The sequence below is a fragment of the Leptinotarsa decemlineata genome, unplaced genomic scaffold (genome assembly GCF_025532065.1).
Source record: "Leptinotarsa decemlineata unplaced genomic scaffold, Ldec_3_MD MMD2_tig00004067_RagTag_RagTag, whole genome shotgun sequence".
In the NCBI taxonomy this organism is placed as follows: Eukaryota; Metazoa; Arthropoda; class Insecta; order Coleoptera; family Chrysomelidae; genus Leptinotarsa; species Leptinotarsa decemlineata.
The window spans coordinates 974300-990556 of NW_027412602.1; the positions used below are offsets into that span (position 1 = coordinate 974300).

The window sequence follows — 16257 nt, forward strand, 5'->3', positions numbered from 1 at the left end:
TAAAGAAATTAGAAATATCACAGTTTGAGGCGAGATTTTCATAGTAAATACAGGTTTTGAAAACAGAAAACGATTGTTTCCCAAAATGTTAACCACTTAAGAAAGTATCAATATTTAATTTTTTCAATTAGGCAAAATTTATGAATACGATAAGTTACTGACTTTTCAGTAGTTTATATTACGCAGTAACTTATCGGGGTGAACTTTCCAGTTTGCCCTTTACTCCAGCAGATTCTCTATTGATTTATCTTTCATTTTTTCAGATTCTGGAAGATTATTAACCCAAAAAACTAGTATAGACTATATTAGTATGTTATGAAATGAATTTTTATCAAGTATCGGCCAGTTCCTTTCAACCAATGAATATTCAAAAAAAAAAAATAGCAACATCAACATTTTCACGTTCAGATCAATCCCTGTATGACTATCGAAAATAATTCGTTGGTTGAAAGAATTTGTATTGGTTCCAAATTCACTGAAATGATTGCTAAGAATTGGTTTGAAACAAATCTAATTCATTGTAAAATTAAATTACCAAGCCTAATAATCTAACTAACTAACTACCCAACTTTTTTTCAAAAATATTTTATTCAAGAAGTATTTTTCATAAAAACAATCATATTCTTTAGATGAAAATATCTGTTCTCAAAAAATATAAAAATTGCCGATAACTTTGTTGAATCAACTTATAGTGCTTCAAAGCTTATTACTCGGAATGGCAATGTAGATTATATTAGTCAATCAGATAGGGACTGTCCAATGCTCCAAAACCTGCTATTACCCCTCCTTCATCAGAGTCTGCCGCTTTAGTTCTCAGCATGTGACCTACTTGTTTATTGACAATTATCTTTTGTGGGTCCCTGAAAAAAATACAAATTAACAATGATAGATAGATATCCGTTATTAGTTCTTTCTAATAAAAAACCTTTTTATGTGCAGAACATGTCAATTACTGAAAACATTATAGAAGTAGTAGAAAATCATGAGGCAATATCATTAATATTAATATAAATGGCCACAGATGTATGAATAACAAGGTTATCACAGTCAATATACTTAATGTAATATTATTATATTAGATACAGAACATGAACATATACATCTATATGAAGGGTTTAAAAGAGATTAAACTACATCACAATGCAGAATGATACGACATGAAATATTCAACGCGAACAACATCCGTTCAAATTATCATTGAAGAATTCTTCCAGCGAATAATAAGCTTTGGAGAGAAGCAAAGTTTTCAATTTATTCTTCATGATCATAGAAGACAAAGTTCTGAGAGATTCAGGTATCTTGCCATAAATATTAATGATTGAAAAAGGCGGTCGCAAGCCAGGCGGTTCGACGTGGGTGCTTTGCTCACTCACTTGAATTGATTCCCGTGTTGATCGATGGTTCAAGCCCTAGTCTGAACGATCGATTTTCACTTGCTATCGTCCAATCCGTGTTAGGAATCACACGTTAAAAGGTAAGACCTTGTTAATCCTTAGCTCGCACAAGTTTCGACTTCTGAGGATTGTCGTTCGTAGGGGTGCGACAGCTGGTTAACGGAAAAACAGATTTTTTTTAAAAGGTATATTTTTTTTGAAGATAGGTCAAATGTGTCTTTATATTCAAAAGGTTATTTTTGTTTCGTGTGTTGTAGGTATGGTTCCTATCAGAGTCGCAAACAGAGATATATTTTCTTTGACAAATACCACAGATTCATAAATATAGAGACCTGTTAGTGTTAATATTTTTTTCTCTACGAATATTTTTTTACAGCTTTCTTTCTGAGAAAGGTTGAATATTTTTCTGAGACACCGTTTTTGCAATATGAATATTTTTTGTGTTTGTGCAGACATTTCGCCGAACATAATGCCATATCTTATGTGACTGAATATAACCATTATATGAGAGCTTTCTGGCCCTCATGAATATTATAAGTGATGCTATCGATAAATGTTGTCCGACCAAAAAACACAAATCGTCCACTAGTAACAAACATAATTGGATAACTCCTGAAGTGAAACAGGCCAGTCTTGATTTAAAAAGTATGCATTGGTTATGTAAAAATATAGGCAACGAAGATTCTCGTGCTGCATACAAAAAAGTGAAGAAAGACTATGAATCATTAATAAAAGCTTCAAAGTTGAATTTTTACGAAAATGTAATTAAGAATTCAAACAATAAAAATAGAACAGTTTGGAACCTAGTTAACAAAGAAACGAACAGAAAAAAAATTCAAAGAGATATTACTCTTATAATAATATAGTAATCACAGACAGAGGTCATGTTGCGAACATATTTGGGGACTATTTCTCTTCAGTAGTAGAAAATAGTTTAGCAGACCATTTTGGCGACAATAGATCATCCGTATGCACGGTTTCTGGAATTGAATCGAATACTTTTTTCTTTATGCCCGTTAACGAATGTGAAATTGACGCAGTAAATAACAATCTAAAAAATAAAAAAAGTACAGGAATTGATAATATATCAGTGAGAATTTTAAAAGAAATTTAGTTACACATTTCAAAACATTTAGCTTATTTGTTGAATCTATCAGTCACAAGTGGCAAATTCCCTTCAATTCTAAAAACATCCATGATCATACCAGTTCATAAGAAGAACGACACATCCGATATTACAAACTATCGCCCCGTGGCCCTGTTAAGCATTTTTTCAAAAATTTTTGAAAAGGTTGTGAATGAGAGAATATTGAGATTTTTATCAAGGTTTAATATCCTGTCCCATTCTCAACATGGTTTTTGCAAAGGCAAGTCCACTCAATCAGCTACTTGGAGATTCTAAGAAATCATATACGCTTCTTTAGATAGGGGTAAGAATGTTGCAGGAGTATTCTTCGATCTGTCACGTGCGTTCGATTGTTTACATTTTAAATTCATCGAGAGCAAATTATATAATCTAGGATTTAGAGGGGACTTCCTAGAATGGATCATTGACTTTCTTACAGATCGTAGGATGTTCGTCAAGATTAAAGATATGAAATCAGACTATCACGATATATGTTCTGGAGTTCTGGAGGGAATCATGCAAGACATTTTTCATTAGTCATCAAATTTTAACCTTTTCCTGCATCTATATCTTTAAAATACTTTTATATGTTCGCGAATGTATAACAGACTGTACTAAGAACTCATTCTATCATAACTACCCAACTCGATATGCAGAGGAGTTGAGCATTCCTAAACATAAAACTATAAAATTGGAACATTCTCCCAAATATATGGGAATGAAATTATTCAATCGGTTACCAGACCATTTCAAACAGATGAACACTGTAGCATTTAAAAAAGCAGTTAAAACATTGCTTCTTTCTAAGGCCTACTATAGTATTGGCAAATTTCTCTCGGACCATCTCGACTGAATGGGTTCATGCGGCTTTGGCATGACATATTCAATTTTTATAACTACAATTGTTTTAATTTTTGTAATTCTGACTTTGTTGTATACATTTTTATCTACTGATCTACAATTTTATCGTTTGATGTGATTTTTATGTGCTTAATACTGACCTATCCTATACGTTTGTCAACGTCTTTGAGGATGAATAAATATTATTATTATTATTATTATTATGCTAACAACGCAGCCTCCGTGGATATATTTTGTGTAATTATTTTCAGGGCATAAAAGTACCTTGACATTTGTGTTGTCCTTCAGATAGAACATCTTATTATAATTTATAAGCAATAATAACAATAAAACTAAATCATGTTGGAAAACAGCAAGTGACATACTCATAAAATATAACTTTCTCCAAAAGCTTTTTTCTGAATGTATTTAATATTTCATTGTGAGGTTTTCACAAAACAGTTCACAAATGTTTCACTTAGGAGGGTTCAATACTGTTTTTCTGAATGAAATTCCTCTTGATATAAGTCACTAGATTAATTTTCCAAAAAATAAATTCCAAACATAATCATCCTAAATTTGTCTTTCTCATAGTCACTTATGGAAATAATTATTTTATTATAAAACTTTTACAACTTAAAAAATACTGCTTCTACTTACCCAATAAGAACACCGAAGATCCCAAGCTCAGAAACTGTTTCAGACAAAGGTGGTGGATTGGGTCCCCCAGGTACTATCATATACCCTGTTTCAGAAGGTGGTAAAATTCTCTCCATCAAAATCCATGAAGTTCTTTCTTTGGTATCCTTTACTTTGAGCATAAAGTCTCTCACATCTTTTCCATATAAATTGTTACCACCACCTTCCCTTTGTGGTTTCAGGACATACCTTCAATGAATTACGGGTAACATTTCAGTTAAGGTACAGCTTATTATGAAAAATAATGATTATAATAGCAGTTCACGTTTATCAAAACTGTGCTAATATTATACATATAATCGAACAATACTAATTCAATGTATTTATGAATGACAACAAAGAAATTATTACTTGCAGAAAATAATAGTTAAAAATTTCAGGCAAATCTTGTATTACCAGAATTTAAAAAATTTGTTGAATATATTATTTTTTATTTTAATTGCAGTCAGATTTTCAATCTTGCATAATGCATAATAAAAAATGTATTCACCTTTCTGGGTCATCAAGAGCCATTTGGACAGCCTGGTCACCAAATTCATCAAATTCGAGTCCATATAATCCAACAAAAACTTCTCTAAGAGCTTCGATTTTTTTGGGATCTGTCAGAAAGCGTTCAAGTACTCCTGACTTTGCTAGAGCCTGTTGTACTTTTTTTTGTCCTACCAAATGGTACTGTATGTTGGGACATTTAATAGCCTTTGACCTTGGGAAAAATGTTTGTACATTTGAATATAGTGGAAATTGATACGGATTCAATGTATGATTTAAGTTAGGTTAAAGATTTTGATTTTTTATAAGGAAACAAATATTATGTTTGTCTTTCTTTATTGGAATCTTCATCATCAGCATATTCTTTTGCCCAGTAGCGGGGGGGTTGTTAGAATTACCCTGCAAAATAAAGTGTTACCTTAACGGTAATGCAGGGCTCTGCCTTGATGAACCCCCTTTCCCAAGTACTTGTGAAACCATAAGTTACTTGTGAAATCATTTATGGATCATGAAGTATCCAAAGAATTCAAACCTGGGCCTACAGAAATGAACGTCGACTGAACGACACCAACTGTCGTTTAGAAATCATGAAATTTGTAACTTCAACTTATTTTGGTGAAAGAATAGGCGGTTCAGGCATTCAGGCCATAGGTGGCATTCAGGCCACATGCCAGCTTATATTATTTCTTTTTTAGTGCCAAAGATAAAGTGGAAAAGACGGAGAAAATCATTGCAGGACAATGTGGCCGAAATTTCTCAAAACGGTATGCCTTCAGACTAGGTAAAAATGATTAAACGTTTTCAAACCATTCCTTGGAATGCGACCACAATGTGTGTACGCTAATCTGAAAACCGGCGAGTAGACCACGTCGAATTGGTCATTTAGCAGGTTACATCCGCAATGTTTATGCTTATGAATTTCCAAGGATTCCAAATTATTGAATTTCCAACCCTTGCTTGTATAGTGCAAAATTTTCGTATCGTTTAGGTTCGGGAACTTGTGGTTGCACTCCAAGGAATGGTTTGAAAATGTCAAATCATTTTTACCTAAACTGAAGGAACTTTTATGTTCAGCATACCGTTTTGAGAAATTTCGGCCACATTGTCCCACATAAACACTATTACACTCTGGACACTTGAGCTCAAAAACTCCAGATTTCTCCATCTTGTCCACTTTCTTTAGCATCTTGTCCACTTCATCTTTGACATTTTTAATGCCATCTTGTCCACTTGATCTTTGGGCTTAACAGCCCAAAGCTAACAGGAGTAAATATTTAGCTTCCTGAACTCTATATTGTTTGTTCTATACCTTTTATTAAGTTCAATCCCATCTTTTCTTTATTGATCTTTTTACTATTTTTTTTTCTTATACTTCCTAAGTTTTTCTTCACTGCCTTTTCTTCAGACCTGCCAAATGTATCCACCGTTTCTATAATGATTATTATTTTTTTTTCAACTTTCTGTTACTTTGAACTTTTCGTCTGAGTTCTTTGTTTTGAAGTTTATTCGTGCCCAGTTTCGGTTTTTTCCTTTATTTTCTAAATCCATATTTTCATGGATTGCAACTGAATAATTTCATAATCGAAGTTAAATATATACATGTAAAGTCCTTCTTTAAATTATTAAAATTGGAACTTTTGTTTAGAAGATATGACAGTTATCTGTGGCTGTGAGCTAACTTTCACAATGAAATTACAGTTGAAAAATGCACCTGTGTGAAGTCAGGGTGGATCGCTGGTTTTTTAAAATAATAAATATGCTTATGAAACAAACAGAAAAAAAATTAAATTTTATATTTCACCTTTCTATCAGTAACCTTGCATCCCATTCTTTTTTAGACGGATAATTATCAGGTTCATAGCCAACTCTTAAATAAACTAGACCCACAATGTCATTGTCTCTGGAACAGAAAAGTTACTGTTATTTTACTAGAAGTCTAATAATTAATATAAATTCGATAAAAATTTATCATGACAATAGTTTCAAGTATACTTACATAATCAGTTCCCCCTTAGAATTAATTGAACCCCTATCATGTATATCAGTTAACGATCTTCTTAACACTTTGACCTCAGGATTCAACTTGCTTATTTCGAATTCATGTAACCGCTGATCGCATATGTTGTAAGTTACTTCTTCAGTAAGGAATACTATTATCGAGTCAGGATTCCCATACAATTTCCATGCATCCAATAAACCTTGCGAACTTCCAGTAAGGGCATCGTTATCAGGGAGCTGAATGAATTGTAATTGAAAAATTATCAACAATACGGAAAAAAATTTGTGAAAAATTAAAGAACAATCTTAATTTATTTTTCAATTATCAAATGCCATGGCCTATATATACAGTTCGCTCAACTAGTATTTATTCTAGATGAAATTAGAACCCAAAAACCCAGCATTCATGATCCAACACCAAACAGCCATTTCTACATAAGTGTGTTAAGCTAAATAATAAATGCATTGTTGGACTCTTCTATTCTTAAAGAACAATCCTGAATCCAGTCATCACATTATATGAAATATAGTTATGAATAAGAAATTGAAATTCTTTATTTTGATCTACATAAATGCAAATTATCTATATCATTTATTTTCAAAAACTACACCTCACGATTTGATCTCCACAAACTACATTTGAAAAATATATCAAATAGAATAGAATAGAATATGTTTATTTCATCACATTAACTACAAAATGTATGATAGTACAAATCAAACTGACAAACAAGAATAACAATAATTGAACAATAGTTGTTGTTATACACGCTGATTACATCTAAAACAATTATTATGGAAATTGAAAAAAATTAAAAACACATATAACATATTAAAATATTAATGTCTTAAAATTCAAATATTCGTCGATGGAGTAGAAACAGTGCCTTAATAGCGAGTGCTTAACTCTAGCCTTGAAACGGTTATATCTCAGACCGGTAATGTCTGTTGGTATTTTATTGTATAAATGTAAGTTGAGTGAATTTCGAGCTGATAGATCCAGTTTATAAAATTGAGGCCTCAGGTATGCACCTCTTTGAATAGGGTAATTACGAAAGTCAGCATTTGTAAGGTACTTAGTATTACTTTTGTGGTAGAATTTTGAGGTTTTGAAATAGAGGACGACAGTGTTCTCTGTAAGAAATATTGGCTATGATCCGGATTGCTTTTTTTTGCATACGAAAGGCTTTAATTACATGTGAAGACAGACCTTGTAAAAGTATGCCATATGTTGGGTGGATGTTAAAAAGAGAAAAGTATGTCTGTAATACCATACTTTGACTAAGATTCATTTTCAGCTGTCTTAGTAGGAACAGTTTGTATAGAAACTTTTTTGCACAGACCAGCAACATGTGCTTCCCAATTTAACCCCAATAAATCTACATGTTGCTTCTTCGTTAGTTGTCTCTTTGATGATATTATAATTTTCAGTGTCTTATCCCTGTTTAGTTTGAGATAATTTGAATTAAACCAAGTTTCAGCATCATTATCTGTTCTAGAACATAGGTCCATTAAGTCGTTAACATTTGAGTCTGCTCCTACCATTGATACATCATCTGCATAGCAAAAAGATAAGCTTGGGAGTAAGAAATTAAAAATATCATTAATATATACCACAAAATGGATCTACATGTGCTAGAATTTCCAGATGTATAAACAACTTTTCTCCCACATAAGTAGGATTTCATTAGCTCTAAAGCTCTGCCACCTATCCCGTAATATTCATGGGTCAAATTTTCCATATTCTAATTATTTGAAGTAACAAGACATATGACAACGAGCTACAAAATGAGATAGAAGCTATTTTGGTAATTCATCGAGTTTTCTTTCGTTGATTTACGAACTTATTAATTTTTTTTCCATCCTGTTTTTCAAATTATGGAAACTTATTTGTTTGTTAATCTTCCGCAATCTTATATAGGTCCTTGTTCTGCACAAACAATGTAATGCATCGTATGGTATTGGGTTTTCTATCTTTTCTATGGTTCTTTGCGTTAAAGTTTTGAAGATACCTTTTTCTCTGGATAATGTATTTCCATGCATTTTCTGAAATTCGGTTTCCATTATTTGTGCTGCTTGAAGGAATGAGTTACTGGGTCTTAGAAGACCTCCCCTTGATATGAATTGCAACCAATCCAAATCTTTGGAAGAAGCTGGAAGAACTTCCGTTCCCGAATTATATTTTTTCTTGAATTTATGAGCCACATAATCCGCTATATAAGTTAATGAGTCATTGTTTATTTTTTCTTTCAATCCGAGTAACTCCAACGCCTCTTGCGACATATCTGGTCCATCAGTGTGACATTTTTCATAACATGGATTTATAAAGGAATAAGGAATCAAATTTTCTTCATCTTGGAATTCCCGGGAGTTTTCCAGACATTCCGCTCCCGTTGATATATTCCCAAACATATCAGCAGTAATGCAGTTTAACTCTTCAAACTCAGGATTTTCTTAAGTTTGTTCTAGAGGTTGGATTAAACATTGCTCTCCGGTTTCTTCGGTATTCCTGTTCTCAGTGAAAACTGATGCTGAGTGTTTTCCCAAAATGAACCAACGCATTCTATAAATGCAATCCAGAGGATTTGGATGATCATTAGATGGACCCCATCCCTCTCATGTAAGAAAAGAAGTTTTCCAGAATATCCTGATTCAGTGGCGTAGTAAAAATATATTGGACATCAGAGTGCCTCTTCTGAAGATAAAGGAAGAGCTCAACAATTGATCTATTACTCAAAAGTATACCTTTCTGAAACTGAATCAAGGATTTATGTTTTCCCACTCGTAGTGTTTTAATCACATCGGAAGTTTTTTCTAGTACTTTTTTCTGATCCTCTAAATTTATACCAAATGCGTTTTTAGATGGTTCGTTAGCCCTTATTTTCGTTTTCGAATTCATAACGTCAAACCATCTGTTAATGAGCTGAACGAAGTCTGATACTTGTTCCCAGGGTAACTCTGATGGCATTAATCTGCTTTTTCCACAATATGAAACTGCCTGAGAAACAGAATTAGAGAACAGTTGCTCTGCTGGCCTAACTTTTTGTCTTTCAGTTCCCTTCAATTCGATATGGTACTTGCTGACTTTATGTACTATAGACAGCTCTGATGTAGATATATCCAGGAGACTTTCGAAACAGGATTTATCCATAAATGTACCATTTAACCAAAATCCTTGATCAATGAAGTGATTTCTCAATAACTTGACAAACAAAAAAATCCTCATAGATTCATTACAAGGATGTGGGAATGAACAATCCTTATCGTGAGCAATATTCATTTCCGAGAAATATTTCATATTCGCAGGACCCATGTCACTTACTATGGCTACCACGGTGAAACCGGCATTGAATAATGCAGATATAATTTGGTTTAAAATTTATTTTTTCATTGGCTGATCAAAATCATAAAACATTGGTTACTTCCAGTTACTAATCAGTCCTCGTGCCATTACAGTTTGGCAAGTCTTATGTGGGCCTATCACTTGTTCATCTTTTTTATTTATATCAATCCTATTGGATAAATGGATTTCGTCGAAGGAAAGAACACACAACTTTTCAATGTCTATCAATTGAAATGACATTTTTTGCATGAGATTGATAACATTGGTCAAAAGTCCGGGGCTGAGATTGAATGAAGAAGTCCATTTCCTTAAAGTAGAGAGTGCTGGTAGGGGCAATGCGTTCGCTCTCAAATAGCGATAGGCCTTTGGACTAACACTTCTCAATGATATGGCAGATGCAATATCCTCTGCTGACCACTTTCTAAGATTCTTATGGGGATTCAATAGTCTTTCTATTTAACCAGACGAAAAACATTTCTCCAATGATTTTCTGCATGTCTCCATATCTTTCTTCAGCTGTAAATTTTCATCGCACAGCTCCCTATTTAACGATTCCAAATGTGCAACCTTTTCTTGTAGTTCTGCTATACATAACTCCGCAATTCTGAAAAAAATTTAAAAATGCATAAAGAAAAAAAAACGATTAGAGGCAATATTCACAGTGACAATAAGTTCGATTGATAAAAGAACCTAATCTCCCTTTTTCTGTTTTTTGTTGTGCATTCGACTGAACTGAAGTACTGCAAGTGCTATCTACGTTTGTTTGTTCAGGTTGTTCTATCTCTTCAGTATTTAATTGTAGTGATGTGGAAACACTACCTTCATAATTTTCCAATTGTTGCTCTGGTAAAAAAGTAGATTTTCTCCTTTTAGCAAAACGAATTGTTCTTTCTGATTCTTAAGTTTGCTTTCTCTTAAATAAGAGGTTCAGAGTGGGCACAGCATCAGTTTTCAAAATAAGGGCGTTTTTTGTTGAAAAAGTACCATATTGCTCTTTGACTGATAAATCTTCGAAACAATCTTTATGGAAATGAATAGAACAAATAGTTGCTGAAAACCATTGAATACCTAATAAATTATGTGTCATCATTGCTTTAATTAATACACACCATTTTTCAAATCGATGTTGTCCTTCCTCCTACATGCTGAAATCCATTGTTTAGACAGTTCTTTGCTCTTTGGGAATCGAAAATACTTAATATTGGTCCCTTTTGTCACTCTGTTGTAATTATTACAACCAAAAACCGCACAACCAGGCATTCTTAGTTATATACCTACCTACTCGTATTTTTGTTTAATTATTGAAGCTTCGAATACGACACTAAATTGACAAAAGCTAATTAAAAATGTTTGAAAACCACTCTTGACAATAATTTCGAAATAATTCTTAAATTTCACAGCACAACAGAAAACTTGTGAGAAATTCAAATTGAATTTAGGCAAGTCTACGAAGTTACAACCCCGATATGCTTCGCACTCACGTCATCTGCGCGAACTGGACGCGTTTGGAACTAACGAGTAGCATACCGTTATGAGTGTACCGTGCAAGCAAGCAGAGTTTTTTAATTTAATTATTGCTTGTTCAACTTCAACCTCAGTAACTGGACTAAGGAATATAGAAGTACTAGGTTTGAGGAGTGTAAAAAGGTAAGGTAGAGCATTAATGTTGCAGGAAGTTTGGTATTTTACAGTTTGTTCAGCTATCTTTGTGATAAAGATGTTATATTCATCAGGGGAAATGCTGCTTGAAGCTGAATCAAATCGTGAGGTGTAGTTTTTGAAATTACTATGGATCTTCATCAAGTAACGGTAGAATCTATCAGAAAAAAAATATATCATTTTTATTTGAAAAATGGACCATTAACTTAGCTTATCAGATCATTGAAACAAAAAAAATCTCTCCAAATATTTATATAGAGCAACACAATGTAAAACTTTTGAAGATAATATAATCATATAATTGAGATAATTACACATGATTATATTTTTAAACAAACTGATGGAATATTTTTCATTCTATTATGATAATTTTCATATTTTATTAGTAATAACAACTAGTCGCTTTATATTATGGTTTTCTTTCTTATTTCATGAAATTAAAATAATAATATGATTATTCATCTCAGTGTATAAAAATGATGAAACATTAGAGTTTTAGATAGATTAAATGCATTAGATCTGTTTAACCAGTTTATTTAAACATAAATCTGTGCTTTTATTTCAAGTAAATCCTAAAATTTTGACTTTGAAAATAAATTTGAGTTTTTATTGATTTTTTTTCTGGAAATAAAGCTAGGCAGAAACCAGATGTTGAAAAAAAAACAAGTAGCAAAGCGAAATGAGGTAGAAAATGGGGTTTGAAATGAGCCTAAAATCCATAATCAAAGAATATTACTAGAAAATTAGTTTCACCGTTACCTTGTGCTTTTGAGGTTATTACCTAAATATTCAATTCAAATGAGAACAGAAAATTGTCCAATTAGGTAATTAAATAGCCCAAAAATTATTGCAAATTCAAAGTTCCCAAAAAATGAAGGATTTCGATTTGGTTTAACCAGTTCAATGGAACCCACTAATTAAAAAAAACAGGATGGAATAAAAGCCTAAAATTATGGTGCAGTCTGATGTAACTAAAGGTTTCATTCATTGTGGTTGGGTTCTGCTGGTTTAACGTGAAGTCAGCAGAAGCAACAATATTCCCTTTGAATGAAAAGCAAAAATTCTGGAATACAGTAAAAAATAAGCCCAAAATTATGGCCTCTAAATAAATTAAAAATCCAAAGTGGTTCTACTAGCTTAACAGGGATGAATTTCAATGAACTTTGGCTTAACAACCAACTGCTGAAAACAATAAGAGCAAAATCATAAAATGTGCTCTTTTCAATTCAATACTTACATTTTTTATTTTATCGAAATGCCCTAATTCTTGTAAAATATATCTGGAATAAAAACATTAACATTCAAATCAAACAAGAAAGCAAAAAACATCTAGGGATTTGGAAATCAAATGTCTATATTTATTAATTTTTCAGATTGCGGAAGGATGGAAACCAAAAGAACATTAAAGAACTTTAACTACTCCACAAAAAATTATGTTTTTCAAATAATATCTATGAGGATGTTATGATAAAATATGATGATGTTTGATGATGATGATATTATAGTAAAGTGAAATACAAAATAAAAAATCTTTTTATTATCTAATTTTGGAGAAACGCGAATTCCTTTGACAGACTTATGAAAGAAAACAAATTTTCAATGAAAAAAACAATTGATTTTTTTTCGCAACAAGACATACTGTGTTGCTTTTACTCATTAACATTTTATACATCCAATCCCCCCTCAAACCAAATAGTCAAAATATTTTCCTTTGTATAACAGGAATTTAGATTAAAAATATATTAGAATGGGACATTTCTGATACAAAAATTATACACGATGCATTCACATAAAGGACCACAAAAAATATAATTCATTTGATGTATACCCATGTTAAGATTATTAGTTAGGATTAATGGATCCTGGTACTGAATAGCTGAGAGGTCAATTATAATCTTATTTTCATACGATTCAACCTTATTTCTTTTGATTTTGTCCACATAATTTCAGAGTTTCATACCTGTGATATTGTGTCATGTAAGTTCCAATACCACTGAAGCTTGATGCAATTGTATTCAACTCAACCTGCTTCAGATTATTATTAGAAGTACTATGTAGTAAGTAGTCCGACCGAAATAATCCCACGGTGATTTCCTGAAAGTAAATGAAACGAGTAATATCAGCATAAAAATTCTAAGATAATAAGTAACTGTTAAAAATACTTTCGAAACATTAAAAAGGTGGAATGGAGAGAGCTAATAGGAATTTCTCCATTATTTCATTGAGAAGATTATGAAAAATAATACAAAGTTTGACTGAAACCAATCTCCACACACTTTTGTTGAGGAGGTATGTTGGAAGGCATAATTTTTTAACAGTATTCATGTCTCTTCTTGCATTATTGTAATAATTTTTCATTCTGTAAATTTTCATTTTCCATTACTCCATTATAGACTTTTTTTAATACTATTTTTATATACTGAAATGAAATATATGACCTCATATTCCCAAATACAAAAAGTTTCATCTATATACCATAAAATAAAATCGTTATAAGAAATAGGAATTTTATTTTATTGCAGTTTTTGCAAGTTACATCAGTTGATATAAAGTGATACCACTTTTACACATTCAACAAGAATTTTCAGGTTCTATGAATGTTCTGTTTCCTCAATATGCAAACTGAATCTGCATATTTCATAATATATCATACTCAAAGAGACATTGTTCAGTTGGATGAAGGAAAACTGTTCATTGGATCTTATATCTGTAGTGAGCAGTAGTTTTGTAGATAATTGCCAGAATAATTTTGGGCATTTGAGCTGTTATATTTTCAAACTCTTCTAAGTAAATAATATTTAATGGTTTCCAGTTTACAAAAATATTGTTCTATTGAGCTATCATGATATTTGTTGAGTTCCGTTTTACCGCTAATTTTATATTCCAAAACTCATTATCTAACATATTTTTCAAATGACTAAATATATGAATGAATGTTGAAAGCTGATGTGTAAAACTACTTGATTATTCTTCAGAATAAAAACTGATATTGTAAGCAGCCCATCTTATTTCATATTTCTAAAATTAACCAAAAAGAAAAGCCAAACTTCATCTTCTGAAGATGCCAACTATAGAAAAAAGCCATTGGAATTGTTAGCTTATTGCTCTCACTTTTGAAATCAATAGTTTCTGTTGTCCAATAATAACCCATATCTGGGTGAGCATTAAAAACATACTTTATAATTCTTAATTATTCTTGAATCAATTACATTGGTCAATTATTTTCAACATACTCTATAGTTAAAATATAGTGTGATGATTATACATTTTATGTAACTTAAAAAAGCTTATGTTAATTTACTATTTTTATATTTTAGATAGATACAAATTTTCTACTAACCACAAACACAGCAATTGCATTACTTTACGTGGATTTCTTGTTTTTGAAAATATATGTGTACATATAGTTGATTGATAATCAACCACACCCTGCATTAAATAGTTCTTCTGCATTACAAGAAAAATCATTGGGATTGATAGGAATACCACTTATAAGAAGCTGTAGACAGTGAATAATGACTATGCACCATACTGTAGGCCAAGTTTGCTAAATCACATTTCTAACTCACCTGAGATACTCCTTCTTGTTGAACTGTTTCATATATTTTGAATAAGTTTCCAGTGAATTCATCCACTTGAATGGTATCCTTGAAACATGCTTCCACAAATTCTCTATCGTGAGCTACTCGATGCATCAACTCGTTAAAAACTGTTTGAAGTTCTACAACTTTGTTGAATTCTCTTCGAGGAAAACTTGATGGAAGTAAATTGAAAGGAGAAATTTGAACTGAATCTTCACTGTAATTATTTTTTGACCTCATAGAACATCCATGCAAAATTGCCCAATCTTTAGCTTTTAATACTGTTTCTTTGAGTACATCTTTAGTAATTGGTAGAAATTGATTAGGAAGTTTTGGAACCGGTTTGGACATGATGATCTTTATGCTGAAACTTGAATATAGTTTATGAGTTCACCTGTTCGAATCAAACGTTGGATGAGATGGCATTACCAGTAATGTATCATTTAAATACCTACATTCGAAATAATATAACCAACCAATATCAGATTTTTATCGGTAGATAAGAATGTCTGGTCTGATTGAGGAATATGTATTATGATATGTCACAGTTACTGTGGTTTTGTTTAGTATATGAATGAAAATACATCATAAACTGATTCCCCCTCCCTGACGTTTGAAGTCACTTGACTGTTGAATGTAATTTAATCTGTGGTAGGAGTGTAGGAGATAGAACAAGAAATGTTTATTCTCCCGGCAGCCGGTATTCAACAAAGTTCGCTGCGAGCAACCGTTGAAGTCAGACGTGTTCAATTGTAAAGATCCGTTCTGAAGATAAGCAATCGTAGTGAGAAAATAAAGAAATTTGTCGAGTGAAGTTTTTTAACCAAAAAACGGGATAGTTTTTTGGAATATCGCCGAAATCAACTACAACATAAAAACTTTAAGCCAATAAGATCACAATTCCAACCAGAGAAAATTTTATTTTTGACAAAAGGATATTCAAAGAAAATTTTTTCTGAATCATTTGTGAAAGCTTTCTGGGATATTTCTAGCAGAAAATAAATACAGAAATACTAGTAGTGAGTCAAGAATTCAAGAAACCCACTCCGGGGTCGGACCCCGGAGTCACTAACAGTAGAAAATCTTGAAACTCCGAAACAGAGACCAGGAATAAAACAAAAATTCGGC

At 32.0% G+C, this 16257-nt stretch overlaps 1 protein-coding gene across 2 annotated transcripts; it reads right to left on the reverse strand.

The window, feature by feature from the left end:
• Positions 1-573: 573 nt before the first annotated feature.
• Positions 574-15736, reverse strand: LOC111514720 (glutathione synthetase). Of its 2 annotated transcripts, XM_074178557.1 has the most exons (9): positions 15585-15736; positions 15118-15499; positions 13509-13642; positions 12786-12828; positions 6545-6783; positions 6350-6448; positions 4550-4762; positions 4021-4248; positions 575-860 (listed from the first exon to the last, which is right to left on the reverse strand). In XM_074178557.1, the coding sequence occupies exons 2-9, from the start codon at positions 15478-15480 to the stop codon at positions 734-736; spliced, it is 1446 nt and encodes a 481-aa protein (XP_074034658.1). In that variant the 5' UTR covers positions 15481-15499; positions 15585-15736; the 3' UTR covers positions 575-733. The 2 variants fall into 2 exon arrangements, with proteins under 2 accessions (XP_074034659.1, XP_074034658.1); XM_074178558.1 differs by lacking the exon at positions 15585-15736 and having other exon boundaries at positions 574-860.
• Between the last annotated feature and the right edge of the window lie 521 nt (positions 15737-16257).

Bases quoted from the DNA above. Each gene is read 5' to 3' on its own strand.
- LOC111514720 (XM_074178558.1), bottom strand. From the start codon at position 15,480: ATGTCCAAACCGGTTCCAAAACTTCCTAATCAATTTCTACCAATTACT. The intron at 12,829-13,508 runs GTATGAAACTCT...TTTTTATTCCAG, and splicing joins TACATGACACAATATCACAG to ATATATTTTACAAGAATTAG. The intron at 861-4,020 runs GTAAGTAGAAGC...TATTTTTTTCAG, and splicing joins ATCTTCGGTGTTCTTATTGG to GGACCCACAAAAGATAATTG.